General features: G+C 38.9%; 1 protein-coding gene across 2 annotated transcripts in view; it reads right to left on the bottom strand.

Moving 5' to 3' along the window:
• Positions 1-23,874, bottom strand: part of atad2b (ATPase family AAA domain containing 2B) — a 166,003-nt gene that overhangs the window by 86,900 nt on the left and 55,229 nt on the right. For both annotated transcript variants that reach the window (XM_057822001.1, XM_057822000.1), the window contains exons 23-24: positions 18,795-18,917; positions 10,856-11,035 (exon numbers count right to left, since the gene is read on the bottom strand). In XM_057822001.1, the coding sequence (XP_057677984.1) occupies positions 10,856-11,035; positions 18,795-18,917 (303 nt within the window). The remainder of the gene's footprint in view (positions 1-10,855; positions 11,036-18,794; positions 18,918-23,874) is intronic.

Raw genomic sequence — 23,874 nt, 5'->3', positions numbered from 1 at the left:
AAGTATAACGATATATTTATCACCATTTCGATATTTTGTCACACTCCTACTTAGCAGGCCAAAATGAATATTATTGCAAGCATGAACACTTGTTTGTTATGATTTACCTCTCGAAAAATGTATTCCGCAAGGCATTAAATTTTGTAATCCGATCACTCGATTATTCGAACTCACGAATCATCAAAATGCACATACTAAAAAATTTGCACTTCATGTTATGGCCAAGTATAGTATTTCTTTGTATGTACTCGAAAAGCCAAAGAGTTTGAAAAAAAATAATAAACTGTTTTATCTTCAATAACCCTTTGTGTTCTCTGAAAAAGAAGACCTCCTCTTCATAACCCATTTCTCGAATGCCCACTGTCCTTTTTGTCCTTAAAAGTAATCAAATCCAGGCCATCCTTTTATGCAGTAACTACTCCAGTCGAATATGAAAGCAAGCGGGGTGTTTATTATGACTTTAAATATCCCATCAAGGCCTGGCGATGGATTGACATTGGCAACGGGGAGGAGAGACGCCCGTTTAATGTGATGTAAGATGCGCGGCGGGGATGGGAGGGTGGGTCGCGGCGGTATTCCAACCACAAGAGAGTAAGCCTTGGTGGCTGTTGCCTTGGGCAGGCTATTGACTGATGCAGAGGACACATTATGCACAGCCAGCATCATTATTCTTCTCTTGCAAACACTTGTGTAAGGAACGGTTCTCATCAAGCCTCCACAAAAGGTAATAAGGGAAATAAGCCAGGTTTCGTCAGAATGAATATCTTGTATGGCAATCAATAACGACGGCGACTAGAAGGCCGATGAGAGCAAGGAAGAAGTCCCGACCGACTGAGAAAAGCAAAGGGGGGGGACTTAATTATATATGAAAGGATGGCACTCGCAATGAACTTGATCCTTGTGGTGATGCACCACACATGAACCTCGAGCTGAGGCCTCACTAATGGCCCTTGGGGGCAGGGGGAAGGGGCGCTCCGGCCCTTGTTTTGAGTGAGTGAGTGGCAAGCGGAAGTGGGAGCGACACAAACATATTCCATCCATTCGAGGTCTTCCCACGTGTCTATCCATGGCAACAAGGTTTGTCCATCCAGCGCGAGTGCTTTTCACACCAGCTTGGCGAATATACTTAGCCTTCATAAAAAACGAGTTTGTGTAAATATTGAGTGGCCCTCGTCATCGCTGCTGTCGGTGCTTGTTACATCGGTTTGACACAGTCCCGTCTCAGAAATTGGTGAGAAGGGCGCAGTAGTTTGTTTAAAAAGGCAAAATAACAACAGCAATAAAAAAAAAACAAACACACAGGGCAAGTCAGATTTGAACAAAACTCCAGTTTAAGCCATAAAATTCTGAATTCTCGATCAGAATAGTTAAAGCACAGGTGTCAAACCGATTCCAGAAAGGGCCTAGTGGGTGTAGGTTTGCTTTCCAACCAATGAAGAGGACACCTTTTCACCAATTAGATCTTTTACATGTGTAATCAGTTAAACTTTGTCAGGTGCTGCTTGTTTCAGCTGGAAGTTCATTGGTTAAACTCTCTGCGCGTTATCGGTTGGAACAAAATCCTGCACCCACTAGGCCCTTTCTGGAATCGGTTTGACACCTGTGAGTTAAAGGGATCCACGGATAGAAAGACTTGTAGTTCTTAAAAGATAAACGTTATCATGAGTTATTTTAATGTTTTATTTTTATACAATTTGTCAAATTAGTTTAACTAGTAGGTCGCCATTGTTGTTGACGTTGCAGGGCGGTGATGTCACATGGTTACGCTGCCGGGATTCCAGAGTACAACTCTAACATTAACACGTCTTCTGTTCTCTATCGATATTCACAAAATCAGTACAATAAATGTCGTTTGCCTTTGGCAGGAGTTGAATCAGGAAAAAGCTTTAGGAAAAAAAACATCACTTTTGAAGGATGAAGAGAACAATCAATGTGACTCAAAAATAGTCCACACAGATGAAAACACAAAAATGTAGCGTCACCATTTGTTTTAGTGTACATGGTTCATATTTGGTGGCAATCAGGGTAAAAACAAAAAATCTTTGCAAAAAGTTGAAGTCTGCCTTCAATTGACAAAGGTTACCTTAACATTGTATGAGTACGAAACAAAATAAACATGCCTAGTGCCTACTAGAGATGTGCCAATATGTCGAAAAGGTGACAAATCGCAATACTTTGTAGTCCAAAAGCTTATGTATACTAATTAGTTCAAATAATCGGATTAGGAACATTTAATGCATTGCAGAATAAATTTTAGGAGATGTAAAACAAAGGCTTACTAAGACTACTTTCAAAAGAGTATTAAATGCGAATACAAAATAAAATTTCTCTGTTTCTTCAAACTATGCAGAATTGCACTTTCATTTAATAAAAATAAATTAAAATACCTGCTTAGCTTCAAACGGTATAAAAAAATAAATGAATGAATAAATAAATAAATGAGGATCTAAGTACAACAAAAGAACAACTGGCTAATTTGCATAGCAAAGGTCTGCTAGTTTAAATGCTACAAAATGCTAACCATTTTTTTTTTTTTAAACAAAACTTTTAACAAATCATTCAAACACATATTCTCACAAAAAATGGCTCAATGTACCTCTAAACTATATTATAAATGTATTTAAAAAAACATTAGCTCAAACAAAAACTTACAACCTTATGTTGGTCGTAACAGGGAGCGGCTGGATCCAGCCATGTGAAACTTGTTATTTCATATTGACTGTTGCCTCTTGAGGGCAGTGTATCCATCCATCCATCTATTTTCAAATCGAATTGCTCGAGTAAATCGATTAACCGTTGCAGCAATACATCCAATTCATTTTGACGTTATTGGCACTGAATCCAAATCTTTTGTGGGCATTTACAGGTCACCTCTTCATTTTGGGCATTTTCAGGTTGCTTTCTGTTAATTTTGAGTCACTTCCTCTCCATTCGGGGACATTTTTGAGTCACTTCCTTTTCAGTAACCCAAAATCAACAGGAAGCGACCCTATAAATGCCCCAAAATAAACAGGTAGTGACCCGTAAATGCCGAAAAAGGAAAATCAGCAGGCATTGCCTGGCATTGGCTGCCACTGAGGGCCATAGACGTCCAATCTGTTTGAAGTGGGGGGGTGGCTGCCACCCTCCCAGTTCAGACAGATTGGATGTCTATTAGTGATAAATTCCAATTCACAGCAGAAGGCTGAAATAGCTTGTTTTTCTGTTTATTAGGTGTTTTTTAGAATTATTTCCTGACCCACGTATCTGTTCTATCACCGTATCCTAAGATCATAGTTATCCTTCTATCGCAAAATGTCAAAATTAACTTCTTTGGGCCATTTTTTTTTTTGGTGTTTGACAAACACGCCAACCAAAAATCAAGGACTTCATGGATCACTCACCATGCAGTAACTCACCCCTAGGTATGGGGATTTATAGCAATGTGCAGGATTTATTGGAGGGTTTCATACTTATTTTTGCTGGTCAGGTTGGCTCATGATGAACAGACCTACGCGGCATTCTTAATTCCACGAGCAGAGGTAAATTTTGCAGACTACACTTTTTAGCCTGTCATGTCATTAGGCACAATCACTGATCAATTAGCCTAATAGCTGCCCCGTTGCGGAGTTCCAGGTGAGCGCGGGATGCCTGTGTCACAAATTAATCACCTGACTTATCCTAATTAATTGCCGCTTTCAGCGGAGGGTTTTAGCAAATACTCTGCAAGATGAGCTTCTGCTGTAACCCAATGACATGATACTGACTAATGCCCATGTAAGATTGCAATGCCTTGTCCGATTTTGCACATCTTAGCACATTATTGACATATAGGAATATCTGATTGGGCTTGGATTGATTTATAGAATGAGAGATACAGTACAGTATGGCAGGGAAAAACATGGAAAACGAGCTCCACCCTGTGTTGAGCTGAGGGACTGCAGTTGAAACTTGGTAAACATTGATTGATCCATCGCCTAGTGTACAGCTAGCGGGCATTTTGTGACTTTACATGAGAGCGGTTAAGATGATATCCCCATTAGTTTGCCTCACACCTGCCGTTTGCCACAGGTGGTCATGTAATGGCCCTGCGGTGTGGTCATGTTCCAAGCGGTTAGGAGAGGGGAGGACCCCGCTAATGAGGCTGCTCGCTTCCGACGACTCCCGACAGTGCGTTGTTTCTGAGTGTATGTGCGCTGAAAACATCTGGTGTGTTGTAATAATGTGACTGAGCTGACTGCTGTGAAGGAAAAAAAAGTCCCCCCCCTCCCCCACATTTCCTAAGGCTGACATATAATAAGGAATTGTGTCATACTTGTCAGACGAGACCCTATCTCTTGATTTCATGGTTTGGCTTTTTTGTAAATATATTTATTTATTCCCACATATTTGTTCTTTTGGTATATTATATTGTTTGCCTTACTCACTAAGGGGCCGTTTACCTGACAACGGAGGTGAAAACACAAAAACTTTTCCAGAGAGCACTATTGTTTAACTCAGGCTGCAGCTATCGATTATTTAAGCAATTGATTGACTATAAGCCGCCACCCAGCGGCATCAAACCAGTTGGCTGCAAAGCTTCATTTGGCCATCACTAGGGTTGTTCCGATCATGTTTTTTTGCTCCCGATCCCGATCGTTTTAGTTTGAGTATCTGCCGATCCCGATATTTCCCAATCCGATTGCTTTTTTTTTGCTCCCGATTCAATTCCAGTCATTCGCGATAATTTTTCCCGATCATATACATTTTGGCAATGCATTAAGAAAAAAATGAATAAAACTCGGACGAATATATACATTCAATATACAGTACATAAGTACTGTATTTGTTTATTATGACAATAAATCCTCAAGATGGCATTTACATTATTAACATTCTTTCTGTGAGAGGGATCCACAGATAGAAAGACTTGTAATTCTTAAAGGATAAATGTGACTTTGTATATTGTGACTAAATATTGCCATCTAGTGTTTTTGTTGAGCTTTCAGTAAATGATACTGTAGCCATGCCCAAATGCATGGTGAGAAGTGCAACCATGACTGTGCGTAGTGGTACCAATTGATATATCTTCTCTGCGTTGGGAAATAACATAGGGTGTTAAGAAAAAGATCAATTTCTACCTCTCTTCCCCACATTGCTTCCCACAATATTTCTAATTGTAGGGAGAGGGATTGTAAGGCTTTAGCTAATTAAAAAAAAAAGGCTCCAAAGGCTGCCAAAATTCACTCTACTCATAAAACGCTGCCTTTTAGCTCTATATATAGGTAAAACAGCGCCATTAGATTAAACGCGCCAATGCGTGAATGGGTCGTGCAGCGCATGCGTTAATTGCGTTAAATATTTCAACGTGATAAATTTTTTAAAAAATTAATTACCGCCAATAATGGGATAAATTTGATAACCCTACCGTAAGCCGAAACTAAAGACTCTGGATGAGTGAAAAATATTATGTCTGTAACGTTAAACACAATTAGAAAACGATTTAATTAAAAAATATATATATTAAAAAACGGCATGTCCGATATTTTTGTTGCCGATTCCGATACTTTGAAAATGACGTGATCGGACCCGATCGATTGGCAGCCATCACTGCTCCCTTGGGAGAAAGTGAACCTGCTGTCAACACTGTTGTTGTCCTACATGCCTCCTAGCATGCATTGTAGCGCTGTACATGTAAATAACAATTAAAAAATCATGTTCTGTGCTAATTATTTCTTCAGTTACTGTTCGAGTTGTTTCATTAATTGCTAGTTATGGTATTTGGTAACTTAGTTAACTAAACTATTTGACAGTGGTGCCATATGACTGTCATAACACCATCATAATTATGACATGAGCATTAATAAATGCATATAAAAGATGTCATTTAGCGTTATCCGGCAAATTATCTCACTTTTGAATGGATGTAAAAGATCTAAGCTGGACGTAAGTGGATTTAGTGACATAATTTGCCAGACACTGAATTACACCTGTCATAAGCATTTCAGTAATGACCATGATTGTGTCATGTCATAATTATGACGGTCTTATGACACTGCTTTCAAATAAAGTGTTACCTATTAACCCAAACATATCAACAAATAAGCCGCACTGGACAATAAACCGCAGGATTCAAATTGAAGGAATAAAGTACATATTATATTTCGAAAATTACGGTAGTTCAAATAATAGAGTAATCGGATTAGGAACATTTAATGTGTTGCAGAATAAATTTTAGGACATTTAAAACAAAGGCTTGCTAAGATTACACTTTCAAAAGAATTAAATGCGAGTACAAAATAAAATTCCTGAGTGCTTCTGAAAATTATACAGATTTTCACTTTCATTTCACAATGAATGCCTTTAAAACTAAATTAAAATACCTGAGCTTAGCCTCAAACGGTGTAGAAAAAAATGGAATAAATTAGAATCTAAGTACAACAAAAGAACAATTGGCAAAGCAAAAGTCCGCTATCTTAAATGTCATAAAATGCTTTTTTCTTTTTTTTTTAATACAAAGATATCAACAACACGTATTCCCACGAAAAACTGGTAAATAAATTTGTAAACTAAATACTGAATACATAAATACCGTAAATTCCGAATTACAAGCCGCTACTTTTTTCCCTCATTTTGAATCCTGCGGCGTATGCAATGATGCGGCCAATTTATCAATTTTTCTAACGACCGCCAGGAGCGCTCGTACATAAAATGCAAGCATAAGACACGTGGAATAGGTGTGTCGAGGAAGACGCTAGTTGGCACTCTTACCCGTATTTTAACTTTGTGCTTTGTGCACGAATAAAAGTAGCAGATCCTCATCTTTGTGCATTAGTAGAATTAGCATAGCCTGGTACTCCAGACTCACCGCTGTTCCAGCTATTGAGTCTGGCCAGCATTAAGCGGATAAAATTTTCAGGGCGGAGCAAGCCACAGCAAACAGACAGTGGAGTGGACCAATCAGCGACGGGCGGGACGAGGGACTTGCGCGCGGAAGTAAACATACGAGGAGAGCGGAGTTTATTCAACATGGCTAGCGCGAGACAGACTGTTGTCACTGACTTGTGTCGATGTGTTTTTGGTCATTTAAAACTGATTTTACCGTGGATTGGAACATATTTTCGGCTCTCCTGTTCGCCATCTGTGTTGTGGAGACGACTTCCGACGCGGAAGAGTGACACCGCTCGTTAAGAGCACGTCACGCAAATAAACAAATCTGATTTATCGATTGATTTTGTACTTGCTCGAGAGGGTGTTAATGGGCTGGGTCTCAGACTATTCTCTCAGTGTTTGAAAAACACACGGAGAACAGTGTGGCCGTGCCAGGCAAGAATTAGCATACCCGCATCATGCTAGAAGAAATAGATATGATGTGCCGAGTTGAATTGAAGGCTTGGATGGCCAGCGGCGTCAGATCGTTTACAAAAGTGGTCGTATGCGAAGAGCAACTTTTGCAAAAGTCTGACAGCGTGGAGCAGCGTGAAAAAAATCCACCATCACCAACGGGTTTCGAAAAGTCGGTCTGCTGCGTGATGAAGAGGACGACACGCTAAGCTTGAGGAGTCAGCTAAGTGCCGTGTTGCTGGCGCTGTTTGGAAAGAAAAGTTAAGGTATTGTAACGATGACAAATAGTAACCCATTAAGTTAGGTTGCAATTCTTTATTTTGGAAACTCGTCGAACAACACACGACTGCTGCCTCTAGCAGCCGACGCACACACACAGACACACCCGCAGCAACAACGACAGCACGTCTCTTGCTCTTCCGCACCTCCCTTACCTGTAAGTCATGCGCTGTATCATAACCCGATTCGTTAAAATATGGAATTTAAACTTGGAAAACTGTGTATTTCTTTATAAATATTTCAGTTTAATATGTGGGCACACGCGGCTTATAGGCAGGAGAGGCTTATGTATGTACAAAATGCTTTTTCCTTTAAAAATGAACTGGGTGAGGCTTGTAATCCGGGGCGCTCAATGGTCCGGAATTTACGGTATATTAGCTCAAACAAAAACATATCTTATGTTGGTCTAAACAGGTAGCAGCTGGATTCAGCCATGTTAGACGAGTTATGGTCACCACTAGAGGGCAGTGTATTCACCCAAATCAATTAAACTAAACGCAACACTTTCAAATTTAAACCATTACAACGCCACTCTAATTAAACAAATACTCGAAGCAGCGAAATTTGATTCTAAGTAGGGCTGCAGCTATCGATTATTTTAGTAGTCGATTAATCGATGAACTAGTTTGTCGAATAATCGAGTAATCGGGATAAGTAACATGAAAAATTAAAATACCTGAGCCGAGCCTCAAACGTTGTAGAAAAACAATCAAATAAGGATCTATGTACAACAAAAGAACAATTGGCTAACTTACATGGCAAAAGTCCGCTAGCTTAAATGCTATAAAACGTTAACTTTTTTTTTTTCCCAATGCTCTTAACAAATGGTTCAGACACGTATATCCACAAAACACTAAATATACCCATAATTAAATTACGAATGCATTAAAAAAAACTGCGCAAACAAAAACTTAGCTTATGTTGGTGTTAACGTGTAGCAGCTGGATTCAGCCATGTGAAATGAGGCAGACTAGAGGGCAGTGTAACCACTTAAATCAATACAACTGATTGCAAATACTTTCAAAATAAACCATGACAACGCCACAATAATTAAACGAATACTCGAAGCAGCAAAATTTAATTTGAATCTTTTTTTTCTAATCGAATACTCGAGTTGATTGATTAATCGTTGCAGCACTAATTTGAAGCTTTATTCTAATCCAATTACTCGAATAAAATCAATTAATTGATTAATTGAATATCAAAAGGATCCACACACTCGTGAGTGCGGATTTCAAATTAAAAGCGAAACTAAAGTTATAGTTGCGCGCATGACAATGCACTCACACATTTGGTGAATGTGTGTGTTTCGTGTCAGATGTTTATAAATCCCATAATGTGTGAAAATGTGTTTTTCCCACAATGTGTGTGTTTCGTGTTAGATGTGTGTGTGCGCGTATCGAAAATGTGTGTGTGTTCATTATGAGAGTGTTTTAGCTCCATAACCTTGGGGAACTCGAGAAGAGAGGTCCGTGCCGGCCTGCTTTTAATTGTTAATTCATGACTAATTTGTACTTAGCTAAGGTGATTATCGCTTTCTTTTTACCCCTGAATTGTGTGTTGTCATCTCCTGTTCATTTAAGAGAATTAAAAAAACGGTAAAAGTCTCTTCTTCACCTTTTGATCTCTTTTTTCCAGTCTCAGTCGTATTTTGAGTTTTCATATATATTTCTGAAGGGAACCATGGACATGAAGATACATGTTAATATGAGTTATAATAAGTTGCTATTAAAACCCCTCTTAAATGTTTTCGTTTTTATGAAATTTGAAAAATTAGTTTAACTCGTCACCATTGTTGTTGACGACGCAATGCACTCTGGGCGATGACGTCACTTGGGAGCGCTGCCGTACTTCCACAGTGTCGTTAGCGACAAACATGTCGGTTATGATGCAACTAACAAGAAGGGATATACAAACTGTTAAATCGGACCAAGTCAATATCTCGGCAAGCCGCCTAGGATCGGTTTGAAGACACTGCTGACGAGCTGGAATTGGATGCCGTTACGACGCTGGGAACTCATCCCACATCTCTGTACCAAAACAATCTGACCCCTAACAGATTGTGACAAAATCATGCCAGTCGTCATACTGGCTTCGCTTGCTAGCTAGTAGGGGTGTGACAAAATATAGAAATGGTGATCTATCGTGATACTTTGAATCCCAAAAGGTTATCGATATGCTCCTGCCAAGAATCGGGATATCGTTTTATAAAAGGTGTCAATGTCAAAAAATAAATAAAAATGAACCAAAAAGCTGCTACCAAAATCTTCCACCATAATAGAGTTTCAGTTAAGTTTAAGGCTACATTGACGGTGCTCGACGCCCAATCCATTTAGACTGGGAACGTTCGTTCATTCGAAACCAGAACATTCACAGTCATTCTGTCCAATTTTCAGGGCATTTACAGGTCACTTGCTGTTCATTTTCGGGCATTTACAGGTCATTTCCTGTTGAGTTTGAGTCACTGCCTATTTATTTGGGTGATTCCCTGGTCACTTCCTGTTCTGTAACTCAAAATAAACAGGAAGAGACCTATAAAATACCCCAAAATCAACAGGAAGTAACTGAAAATGAACAGGTAAATGACCTTAAATGGCCCAAAATTACCTCATTGGCTGCCATTACTGGCCATAGACGTTCAATCTGTTTGAAGTGGGAGGGACCACCCTCCCAGTTCAAATGGATTGGACGTCTACTAGTGATAAACTCATTCCAATTCACAGCAGAAGCTTGCTTTTCTGTTTATTAGTTGTTTGTAGAATATCCTACAATGATTTCCTGACCAATGTATCGATAATCGTTGTATCACCATATTGTCAGATCATCGTTATCGTGAGCTTTGTATCGCAAATTGTATTGTATCGTGAGGTACCAAGAGCTTCAAACTCGTACTAGCTAGCACAGTTATTCTCCCAGTCCAGGCCAACCGCGTCATCACCCCCAGCGTGCATTGCGTGTGTAAAACTTGGCGCCCCAAGTAGGTCAAAACATGTACGAAATATTTTTGAATCAATGGCAACAATATCTGTTTGTAATAACATATTATAGTAAAAGAGAACAATTGTCGAAGTCCGAGGATCCCTTTAAAATACATTTTTATTTATGTCGTCCTATTTGTTATTTTTTTAATCATATAGGATTAAATATCCTTTTGTAATTGTTATAGTCCATATTCTGTATAATTCCTACAAAAGCTGTTCTAAATTGCCTTCACCAATTAATTAACAAATGACTATCCAAACTATATTTGTGTGTATTTTCTGGTGGTACTTACTTGGGGTGCCTGGTTTATTCTCGGTAGTCTCGCCCTGAGTGCTGGCCTTGCTCTGCTGTTCCGCAGAAGCTAGGCTCTTCCTGGATCCGAGAGCACTCGAAGGAGTCGCTGCTATTGAAGTTGTTGATGCTGCTGCCGCCGTTGATGCTGCCGCTGCAGGCTGAACTGGCGTCTGCTCGTCTGCAGATCCCAACAGAAGATTAAGTTAGGAAGTACACTATAGGAATATATTGGTCTTTATGCACAGGAGTGGGCATTACATAAGTATCAATCACCAAAGGGAAATGGGAAGAAGAAACTCATTTTGGCCAAATTGACTTCAAAATTGCGCTTTCAAACCAAGATTACGGACCTCCTGTGCATTTTCTAAGCATGAGCTCTTAAGGCATTTTCATTCGCCTCATCTTGATGAAATGTCAAGGTTACCAATTTGGTGCCGCTGTCATTTTTGGCAGCCTTTTTAATTGGTGTCTTAGTCTTTTGGACGAAAATACTTAGTAGTCTTAGTCATATCTTATGCTAGGTTCATACTGCAATGCACAAGTCCGATTTTATTTTGTCATACCGGGTTTTTTTTTTTTTGGCGTGCCCGTTCAGACTACCTTTGTCCATTGAGCCCGTTCAAGTATCACGCTTGCACACTTATTCGCAGTCCAAAATGCGCTGTGCAAACTTACCCAGATGCGCAAGAGCTTCAAAACAAATGCTGGCTCAACGTCATTCTAATTTCTAGGGTGATCATGTTTTGATTTCCAAAAAGAGGACACAAATAAAAACTAGGGTTGTCAAAATTATTGCGTTAACGGGCGGTAATTAATTCTTTTTAATTAATCACGTTAAAATATTTGACGCAGTTAAGGCACATGCACCGCTCAAACAGATTAAAATGACAGCACAGTGTCATATCCACTTGTTACTTGTGTTTTTTGGTGTTTTGTCGCCCTCTTCTGGCGCTTGGGTGCGACTGATTTTATGGGTTTCAGCACCATGAGCATTGGGTAATTATTGACATCAACAATGGCGAGTTACTAGTTTATTTTTTGATTGAAAATTTTACAAATTTTATTAAAACAAAAACATTAAGAGGGGTTTTAATTCTATAACTTGTACTAACATTTATCTTTTAAGAATGAGAAGTCTTTCTAGCCATGGATCACTTTAACAGAATGTTAATGTATTACTTATACTTATTTTCCACTCTAATTTGGAAATAAATTCTTTAAAAATCAATGTGATTTTCTGGTTTTTTTTTCCCACATTCTATCTCTCATTGTTGAGGTTTACCCATGTTGACAATTACAGGCCTCTCTAATCTTTTCAAGTAGGAGAACTTGCACACTTGGTGGTTGACTAAATACTTATTTGTCCCACTTTAAAAATGTCACAGATTATGAACATGTGACTGAAATTATGGTGCACTTCGTCTCGTTCTCGTCCGCTGATAACTGGCATTCGTCTTGTTATGTTTTAATCTCCAAAGACACGTTATAGTCTCGTCATCGTCATGAAAAAATTGTGAAATATTTTCGCTGTAGTCATCGCTGACAAGAACAACGGGTTAGTGCTCAGTGATTATTTCTAGAGATGTCCCGATCGATCGGGTCCGATCACGTCATTTTCAAAGGATCGGAATCGGCAAAAAAATATTGGCCATGCCTTTTTTTAAATATATATATATATATATATATATATATATATATATATATATTTTTTTTTTTTTTTTTAATTAAATCGTTTTCTAATTGTATTTAACGTTACAAACATAATATGTTACACTCATCCAGAGTCTTTAGTTTAGGCTTAAGGTAGGGTTATCAGATTTATCCCGATAACGGCAGTAATTAATTTTTTAAAAAATGTATCACGTTAAAATATTTTACGCAATTAATGCATGCGCTGCACGACCCACCCACGCATTGTCGCGCTCAATCTGTAATGGCGCCGTTTTACCTATATAGAGAGATAAAAGGCAGTGTAAAATGAGTAGTGAATTTTGGCAGCCTTTGGAGCCTTATTTTAATTGGTTAAAGCCTTACAATCCCTCTACCTACGATTAGAAATAGCATGGGAAGCAAATGCAATGTGGGGAAACAAGGTAGCAAATGATCTTTTTCTTAACATCTTATATTATTTCCCAATGCAGAGAAGATATATCAATTGATAGCACTACGCACAGTCATGGTTCCACTTCCCATCATGCATTGGGCATGGCTACAGTATCATTTACTAAAAGCTCAACAAATACACTAGATGGCAATATTTAGTCACAATATACAAAGTCACAAGTCTTTTTATCCGTGGATCCCTCTCACAGAAAGAATGTTACTAATGTAAATGCCATCTTGAGGATTTATTGTCATAATAAACAAATACAGTACTTATGTACTGTATGCTGAATGTACATATTCGTCAGAGTTATATTCATTTTTTTCGTAATGCATTGCCAAAATGTATATGAACGGGAAAAATTATCGGGAATGATTGGAATTTAATCGGGAGCAAAAAAAAAAAAGCAATCGGATCGGGAAATATCGGGATCGGCAGATACTCAAACTAAAACGATCGGGATCAAAAAAACATGATCGGAACAACCCTTATTATCAATTATCTATTTTATATTAACCTGTGCACATTCTAGCTAATTTGTTAACCTTATTCACACCTTTAAAATATTGGTGGTCTTATCTTAACATGGCCAATCTTTAAGCAACCAACTTCAAATTACCGTAATTTCCCGAATATAACGCACACTTTTTTTCCCCAAAATCAACTTGTAAAATCATGGTGCGCATTATAAATGGGTACATGGATGGAGACAGAAATATATATATATATATATACATATAAACCGCTTTTTTTTTGACACGGCCATGTTGTGTTGAAGAAACATATGCGGCGACCCGTTGCCTACCATTACGGTACGTGACGTCACCATTTTGTTTCGGTAATACTTCACTCTAATCGGCCGAATGATTTCGTCTGTGTTAAATTCTGCTTTTTTCACTCTTCGTAAAGCACAGAATTTAGTTTATTGAACTCATTTTGAGTCAACGTTTATTGCAGCTCCACAACTCGGACCATAACAAACTTAAGCACACACTTCCTGTGTCTGTCAACAATATCTGTCCCTTCGGAAACTCAAACCCAAATAACAATAGTTCCTATTGTTACTGTCGTGTTGACAGCGATGAGCTCTCACGGATTTCCGACTTACGTTCTCACTTTCATTTTACTGTATCAATCCAAGGAAGAAACATTTATTCATCATGATGAAACGAGCAAGTTATACAGCAGCCTTTAAAAGAAAAGTCACATCTGTTTTGTTTTTGTTGTCAAATCATATTATTACCGTAAATATTGTCAGTTCATGATAATGTTTTGAACTACCAATGTGCTATGCTTGTGCTGTGTTTCACTAGTCAGTAAAATAACATTTCTGTATCTGTACACGAGCTCGGTTTTCTTGTATTCTTCTATTTATTGGTACTAAAATTAGGGTGCGGGTTATAAACGGGTACAATAATTTTGCCTAGATTTTACAAGTAAATTTGGGGTGCACATTATGCACGGGTGCGCCTTATATTCTGGAAATTACGGTAACAGCCAAATCACATGGCGTTCAACTTGCACGTGCCTTGGTTTCCACTAATTCACACTGAAAGCTGGAGTGTCACAGGACATTAAAAACTGACATAGAGTCCATCCATTGCAGATCTTTGAATACTATTTTCATTACTCACATTTATTTTAATCACCTCTCATTCAGTTTTCCAAGTCAGACAAGTCCCCCGACACGCCGCCAGGAATTCGCTACAACCCCACAGTCATGCGAACGCCTCAGTTAGTTGATAGCTTCATAAAAGGACCTTGACTCAAGTATGAAATATTTAAAGGCACATTGTACGGCGGCTGACCTCCGGGTCGTGCAACATTCATGCTGCATCATGTGCGTTGAGTTCACAAAAAGCATGTAATCAAACATGACACAGTACACACCATTGGATGTGATGCAATTGCAGCTTTGGGGCTTAAGTAGGTTGTCAATAAGATGTAGGTTATGCAGTGTGATCACAACGTTTTCAAATAATGCACTATTTAAAATAAATAAATAAATAAATAAATAAACCCTAAGGCGCACAACTTAAAAATAAGAAAATCATAATTGGCGCAGGTCAAGTCTTAGAACAGCTAACAAAGAAGAAAAAGGTTAAGATTCTAATTTTAACATTGACTTGCCATGCTGACTTGGTGAGGGCACTCTAATGGCCTTTAAAAATTTAAATACATTCACTTTGCGACGTGCAAATATATACAGTAAGCGCGAGCCCACGTGTTATAACGCGCTTATTTTAAGCAAGAGTGTTAATTAGCCAGTTCCTACAGGGGTGATCGTCAACAGGAGTATTTGCATACGATTACACGTCTCATCGCTTTAATATTTGACGACATACGTGAAGGAGAAAAAAACCTGCATATATCATTTATCATTTGCTTGATGGCTCCTAATTGGAGCTGAATCTGCTATCAAAGCAAAAATACAGGAGAATTGACTGCACATAAAAAGGGGTTATTTAGCACACCTATCTTTGGACCGTTTTACCCATTTCTCTTTGTCTGAACCCATTCTTAAAATTAGGTGGGTGACAATACAGTGGGGCAAATAAGTATTTAGTCAACCACCAGTTGTGCAAGTTCTCCTACTTGAAAAGATTAGAGAGGCCTGTAATTGTCAACATGGGTAAACCTCAACCATGAGAGACAGAATGTGAAGAAAAAAAAAAACAGAAAATCACATTGTTTGATTTTTAAAGAATTTCAAAATTAGTGAAAAATAAGTATTTGGTCACCTACAAACAAGCAAGATTTCTCGCTGTCAAAGAGGTCTAACTTCTACCGATGTCTAACGAGGCTCCACTCGTTACCTGTATTAATGGTACCTGCTATAACTCATTATCGGTATAAAAGACACCTGTCCACAACCTCAGTCAGTCACACTCCAAACTCCACCATGGCCAAGACCAAAGACCTGTTGAAGGACACCAGAGATAAAATTGTAGACCTGCACCAGGCTGGGAAGACAGAATCTGCAATAGGTAAAACGCTTGGTATAATGAAATCAACTGTGGGAGCAATTATTAGAAAATGAAAGACATACAAGACCACTGATAATCTCCCTCGATCTGGGGCTTCATGCAAGATCTCACCCCGTGGCGTCAAAATGATAACAAGAACGGTGAGCAAAAATCCCAGAAACACACGGAGGGACCTAGTGAATGACCTACAGAGAGCTGGGACCACAGGAACAAAGGCTACTATCAGTAACACAATGCGCTGCCAGGGACTCAAATCCTGCACTGCCAGACGTGTACCCCTGCTGAAGAAAGTACACGTCCAGGCCTGTCTGCGGTTTGCTAGAGAGCATTTGGATGATCCAGAAGAGGACTGGGAGAACGTGTTATAGTCAGATGAAACCAAAATAGAACTTTTTGGTAGAAATACAGGTTCTCGTGTTTGGAGGAGAATGAATACTGAATTGCATCCAAAGAACACCATACCCACTGTGAAGCATGGGGGTGGAAACATCATGCTTTGGGGGCTGTTTTTCTGCAAAGGGACCAGGATGACTGATCTGTGTAAAGGAAAAAATGAATGGGGCCATGTATCGAGAGATTTTGAGTGAAAATCTTCTTCCATCAGCAAGGGCATTGAAGATGAGACGTGGCTGGGTCTTTCAGCATGACAATGATCCCAAACACACAGCCAGGGCAACAAAGGAGTGGCTTCGTAAGAAGCATTTCAAGGTCCTGGAGTGGCCTAGCCAGCCTCCAGATCTCAACCCCATAGAAAATCTGTGGAGGGAGTTGAAAGTCCGTGTTGCCCAACGACAGCCCCAAAACATCACTGCTCTAGAGGAGATCTGCATGGAGGAATGGGCCCCAATTTCCACAACAGTGTGTGAAAAGCTTGTAAAGAGTTACAGAAAACGTTTGGCCTCCGTTATTGCCAACAAAAGGTACATAACAAAGTATTGAGATTAACTTTTGGTATTGACCAAATACTTATTTTCCACCATGATTTGCAAATAAATTCTTTAAAAATCAAACAATGTGATATTCTGGAGTTTTTTCCCCACGTTCTGTCTCTCATGGTTGAGGTTTATCCATGTTGACAATTACAGGCCTCTCTAATATTTTCAAGCGGGAGAACTTGCACAATTAGTGGTTGACCAAATACTTATCTGCCCCACTGTATGTTCATCCTTCTGTTGTGAATTGAGTATCACTAGTAGACGTCTAATTCATTTGCACTGGGAATGTTCATCCGCTGCCATCCGTCCCATCTCAAACTGATTGGACATCTATGGCAATGCCAGGCAATGAGTTCATTTTGCCGCATTTTTTTTTGTCACTTCCTGTTGATTTTCGGTTACTTCCTTTTCCTTTTGAGGCATTATCGGGTCATTCCTGTTGATTTTGGGCCTTTTACAGATCACTTCCAGTTGATTTTAGGAAAGACTCAAAATCAACAGGACGTTACCTGTATATGCCATAAAATGGACACGAGGTGACCTGTAAAGATTGGCTTTGAATGTTCTTGTCTCAGTGCCATTGACGGCGTTAGACGTCCAGTCCAGCAAAACGAATGTCTAGCGCCGTCAATGGCAGCCGGTGAGCCAACGGAGGCACAATTCAAATGGAAGATTTTGCTCGCAACTTGTTCTTGCTTTGCTTTTTAAAACGATATATCGATTTATAGATCTCATTATCAGTTGACGGGAAAAGGGGCGCGGGCCGTTTCATAGGGGCCTATTTTCAAAAACTTAAAATATTTTCAAAGCCGCTAGCGACCTAAACAAAAACAGGCACTTCCGTTAGGCATATATGAGTCTCCAACTCTCCATTAACAGCGGCATCAAAAAATTGAAGTCGTTCCTTAATAAAAATCCCGATTACTTTTTTATACAAGTATAACAAAACTTGGCTGTAAAATTCTCAAATTTTTCGGTAGATGTACAAAAATCACCAAATGCAGAGATAATCACCTATATTTTCAGGATCAATAGCAATATTTAACATAGCATAAAAGTTTTTGCCCAAATTAGCAACTTTTTTTTTTTTAATTTAGTGCAAGTTTTCAACAGCTAAAAATCAAAACTTATTTAGGTTGAATTCCGTTATTGTATAGAGATACAAAATCCAACATGGTGGTCATCACAAAACAAAGAGCTTTTTAAATTGAAAATTGGTGCTGGTCTACAATTTTGTCTCTGGTGTCCTTCGACAGCTCTTTGGTCTTGGCCATAGTGGAGTTTGGAGTGTGACTGACCGAAGTTGTGGACAGGTGTCTTATATAACCGATAATGAGGTAAAACAGGTGCCATTAATACAGGTAACGAGTGGAGCCTCGTTAGACCTCGTTAGAAGAAGTTAGACCTCTTTGACAGCCAGAAATCTTGCTTGTTTGTAGGTGACCAAATACTTATTTTCCACTCTAATTTGGAAATAAATTCTTTAATAATCAAACAATGTGATTTTCTGTTTTTTCCCCACATTCTGTCTCTCATGGTTGAGGTTTACTCATGTTGACAATTACAGGCCTCTAATCTTTTCAAGTAGGAGAACTTGCACAATTGGTGGTTGACTAAATACTTATTGCCCCACTGTAACTTGTTTTTTCTGTTTATTAGTCGTTTAATAGAGTATCGTAGAATGATTTCCTGACCCATGCATCAGTAAATATTGTATCGCCATATCGTGAGATCATTATCAAGAGCCTTGTTTCACAATTCGTATCATATCATGAGGTACCGAGAGGTTCCCACCCCTATTAAATATTGGAAAAGCTGTTTCTATTTTCTAGATGTGCTGTATGTTTGTAATTGTACTTAGGGCCCATTGTATACTAGGAAGTCAGTATTTGTAAAAAGTATGTTTCTCACTCTTCTTCCTGTGTGCCTCCTTTATGTCTTCGCACATTCGATCGAACTCTGGGTCGAGCTCTGAGGCAAAGATGGCATGCGCTGTGTCCTTGAGGCTGCATGCTCGGTGCCGGATCACTTTATCTGAAAAGCAGAGGAAAAAAAACATGAATCTCAACATTTTTTACGCTCCTTAGAAAAATGAACCTCTGTTGTGAAATGAATGAAAATGCCATGAATCACATTCAGTCATACCAATATAAAAAACTAAGTGAGTCGCTTCAACAAAGCTCCTTTACACCGGGCAATACTTTTAAGAAAAATGTAAATGAAAGATCATGAAAAAGCAGGGACACTTCTTTAATTTACTACTTTCCTATTTAGACAGCGCTTTGGCAGCATTATATGGATTTCCTCGATCCTATCAAGTCATTTTTAAAAGATCAGAATCAGGTGAAAAAGATGTTTTTTCAAAGATTTTTTTTTAAGGGGAACAAGGCAAAACAATAAGATGTACAAGGATAACGTTAAAATAAAACAAAAAAACGATGTACGATGAAATATTTTTAGAAGATTGGAATCTGGTGAAATAGATCGGGTATCGAGTATTAGTTTACTTAAAGTGGAGTTGTAATGGCTTGATTTGAAAATGTTTGCATTTAGTTTTATTGATTTGGGTGGATACACTGCCCCTCAGTGTCAACAGTGAATATGACAACTCATTTCACATGGCTGGGTCCAGCTGCTCCATGTTAAGACCAACATAAGCTAAGTTTTTGTTTATGTTAATGTTTTTGATGCATTCTTAATTTAGTTTGAAGGTATATTTGGCCACTTTTCATGGGAATATGTGTGTGAACGATTTGTTCAGAACATTGTAAAAAAATTTAAAAAATAAAAATAAAAATAAAAAAAAGTTAGCATTTAATAGCATTTAAGCTAGCGGACTTTTGCTATGCTAGTTAGCCAATAGTCAATAGTTTTGTTGTACTTAGATACTCCTTTATTCTTTTATACCGTTTGAGGCTAAACTCAGGTATTTAAATTTTCTATGTTCCGATTACTTGATTATTCGAACTAGTTCATCGATTAATCGACTACTAAAATATTCAATAGCTGTAGCCCTAAAATAAATTACTGTATTCCGCACAATAAGGCGCATTGGAGCATTATGCGAGCCTTTGATGAATGGCCTATTTTAAAACCGTTTTAATCTATAGGGCGCACCGCATTATAAGGTGCAGTAGTAGTAGTAGTAGTCTTAGTATTAGTAGTAGTTGGGGCTGCGTTATGGATCCACTAAATGGAGCTGCGCTAAAGGGAATTTCGTGCCATGATTAACCAACATTGATCCATACATAAGGCGCTTCGGATTATAAGGCACAATGCGTCTTACACTGCGGAAAATATGGTCGTAAATTGGTGAGGTATCGAATCAGTACTCAGTATTGGCAGATCTTTAGATCAGGTGAATCGGACATTGTGGTGGTGACAACACTGATGGCATTTTGGGGATTTTGCGCAAAAAAAATGGACGGGTTTTGTAGTAAATATTTGCAGATAGGTGCCGAAAGAGAAGAAATATATATTTATACTGCAATTTACGCATTATAAGGCACACCTGACTATGAAAGCCACCACCCACCAAATTTGACACAAAAACGACATTTGTTCATAGATAAGCTGCACTGGACTATAAGACTAAGCTGTCCTCACTGTATTATAATTGTCTGTCATAAGACCAAATGAACCACCATGAAGATTTGAACCAATTGGCTGCAAAGCTTCATTGCTTCAACAAGCTTTATTTGGCCATCATTGCACCCATGGGGGAGACAGTCAACCACTAATGCTACCTGCTGTCAACACTGTTGTTGTCTAACATGCCTCCTAGCATGCATTTCAGCGCTACAGATGTAAATAACAATCAAAATTCATGTTCTGTGCTAATTATTTCTTCAGTTACTGTTCCAGTTGTTGTATTAAGTGCTAGTTATGGTATTTGGTACCACTTTATTTGACACATTAGACAATCATAATAATGACATGACACTGTCATGAGTATTAAACAATGCTTATTACAGATGCCATTTAGTGTCATCCAGCAAATTATCCCCCTTTTGAATGGATTTAAAAGATCCGAGCTGGACATAAATAGAGTTAGTGACAAAATTTGCCGGATAACACTTAATGACATCCGTCATAAGCATTCAGTAACGGCCATGATAGTGTCATGTCATAATTATGACGGTCTTATGACAGTCTTATGACGCCCCTGTCAAATAAAGTGTTACCTATTAAGCCAAATCAATCAATAAATAAGCAGCGCTGGACTATAAGCCGCAGGACTCAAAATGAAGCAAAAAAGTAGAAGCTTATAGTCCGAAAATTATGGTACATGACATTTTTTTAATAGTTTCCTACAAATACTGTATGTAGACTGTTGCTGTGTCTGGAAAAACAACAAATTATCATTTGACTTTCAGTTTTTTTGTCGAAAAAGTAATGTGCTCTCCAGCACAACATGTCTCTGTGATGGCCCCAGGCATCATTAATCCCCCATTTTGTGTGACTGAAGGGGCGAGCTGAAGACTGAGGCTAAAAGCGTATCCACTGTAAACAGGCTGCCTCTCATTACGGGCAGGCGGAGGCGGGAGCGGCGACGGAGGGGTTGCAATCTGCCAGCATTTGTCTAATTGGACGGCTGCGTAATAGTGATGGAGTTTTTGTGCGCGTGTTAGTGTATGTGTGTCGGTGAACATTACGGGAGGAAAAAAGGCCTTTCAGAGGCTTCTAATGACAGATGGCCTGCTGGGAGGAGCTCATCTGCTTCAAGTCTCTTTCTACTACTACTCAATACCACTTCTCTGTTTTTATTCATAGTGAAAAGGCTTTGACATGTTGACATATTAGTGGCATACTGTGTTTTAATTGTATAATCCCCGATAGAACTGCTTTATTTTGGGTTATGGTCAAATGCTGAGATTAACTGTACAAATCTGACAATATCCCTCACTATATCAAAGTTCACACTTTGCAGTCTCCTCATATGGATGTAATTTTATACTGCTGATCTTTTGCTATTTTGTGGGGATTGTGCTGAATTTATTCCCCTCCAGACTAATGTTACTGCAGTAAATGTTAGCCGTGAGGAAAAAGTGCGTAAAAGACTATGTTTATAGTTGGATCATTTCACACATCTAAAAGGATAACAATAGATGTGTCTACCAGTATTGCAAAGTAAAACTAAACAGCCATATATCTTCGGTAAAGTTAACATCATTAGCCAATTTAATATAGCCAACCATTGCTAGTTAGAACAAACTAATCCCTCCAGATGTGGGCAAGGATAGACGTAGCCACCTGTGCACTTTTATAGCTATATTGAACAAATTGAAACGAAATGTACACGAGTTGCATTTTTTAAAAAAAATTATTTCACGTTTAGGGATGGGAATTGATAACCGGTTCTCTATAAGAACCGGTTCTGCGTGTATCAATTCTTTGGAATCGTTTGGCAGATTATTTAACGATTCTCTTATAGATTCCAAACAGTACGATCAACGTTACGAACCTTACGCATGATACACATCGATAAGTAGAGGCGTGCGAAATTTCCGATGCTTAGATTATTCGCGATTCGGCCGTGGAAGATTCGAGAACGATTCACAAACAAAATTCTGATTATTGAATTATACCAGGTAAAACAGAAGTAAAACACAGTCAGAGCGGTCTTTGGGACGCAATGAGGAACGGACAGAGAGTAAATATCATGTTCATCTCATGCCGCTAGATAAAAAAAAAAATCATACCTGACTGCAGCCGACAGCCGCTACAAACAACGCCCAGTTGCTAGCTGCTACAAACATACGACTACAGTAGATATCATATATACAGTGCCTTGCAAAAGTATTCGGCCCCCTTGAACCTTGCAACCTTTCGCTACATTTCAGGCTTCAAACATAAAGATATAAAATTTTAATTTTTGTCAAGAATCAACAACAAGTGGGACACAATCGTGAAGTGGAACAACATTTATTGGATAATTTAAACTTTTTTAACAAATAAAAAACTGAAAAGTGGGGCGTGCAATATTATTCGGCCCCCTTGCGTTAATACTTTGTAGCGCCACCTTTTGCTCCAATTACAGCTGCAAGTCGCTTGGGGTATGTTTCTATCAGTTTTGCACATCGAGAGACTGACATTGTTGCCCATTCTTCCTTGCAAAACAGCTCGAGCTCAGTGAGGTTTGGATGGAGAGTGTTTGTGAACAGCAGTCTTCAGCTCTTTCCACAGATTCTCGATTGGATTCAGGTCTGGACTTTGACTTGGCCATTCTAACACCTGGATACGTTTATTTTTGAACCATTCCATTGTAGATTTGGCTTTATGTTTTGGATCATTGTCCTGTTGGAAGATAAATCTCCGTCCCAGTCTCAGGTCTTGTGCAGATACCAACAGGTTTTCTTCCAGAATGTTCCTGTATTTGGCTGCATCCATCTTCCCGTCAATTTTAACCATCTTCCCTGTCCCTGCTGAAGAAAAGCAGGCCCAAACCATGATGCTGCCACCACCATGTTTGACAGTGGGGATGGTGTGTTCAGGGTGATGAGCTGTGTTGCTTTTATGCCAAACATATCGTTTTGCATTGTGGCCAAAAAGTTCAATTTTGGTTTCATCTGACCAGAGCACCTTCTTCCACATGTTTGGTGTGTCTCCCAGGTGGCTTGTGGCAAACTTTAAACCAGACTTTTTATGGATATCTTTGAGAAATGGCTTTCTTCTTGCCACTCTTCCATAAAGGCCAGATTTGTGCAGTGTACGACTGATTGTTGTCCAATGGACAGACTCTCCCACCTCAGCTGTAGATCTCTGCAGTTCATCCAGAGTGATCATGGGCCTCTTGGCTGCATCTCTGATCAGTTTTCTCCTTATTTGAGAAGAAAGTTTGGAAGGACGACCGGGTCTTGGTAGATTTGCAGTGGTCTGATGCTCCTTCCATTTCAATATGATGGCTTGCACAGTGCTCCTTGAGATGTTTAAAGCTTGGGAAATCTTTTTGTATCCAAATCCGGCTTTAAACTTCTCCACAACAGTATCT

Source organism: Corythoichthys intestinalis, chromosome 19 (assembly GCF_030265065.1).
Source record: "Corythoichthys intestinalis isolate RoL2023-P3 chromosome 19, ASM3026506v1, whole genome shotgun sequence".
Taxonomy (NCBI): Eukaryota; Metazoa; Chordata; class Actinopteri; order Syngnathiformes; family Syngnathidae; genus Corythoichthys; species Corythoichthys intestinalis.
This window is presented reverse-complemented; position numbering and strand designations above follow the sequence as displayed.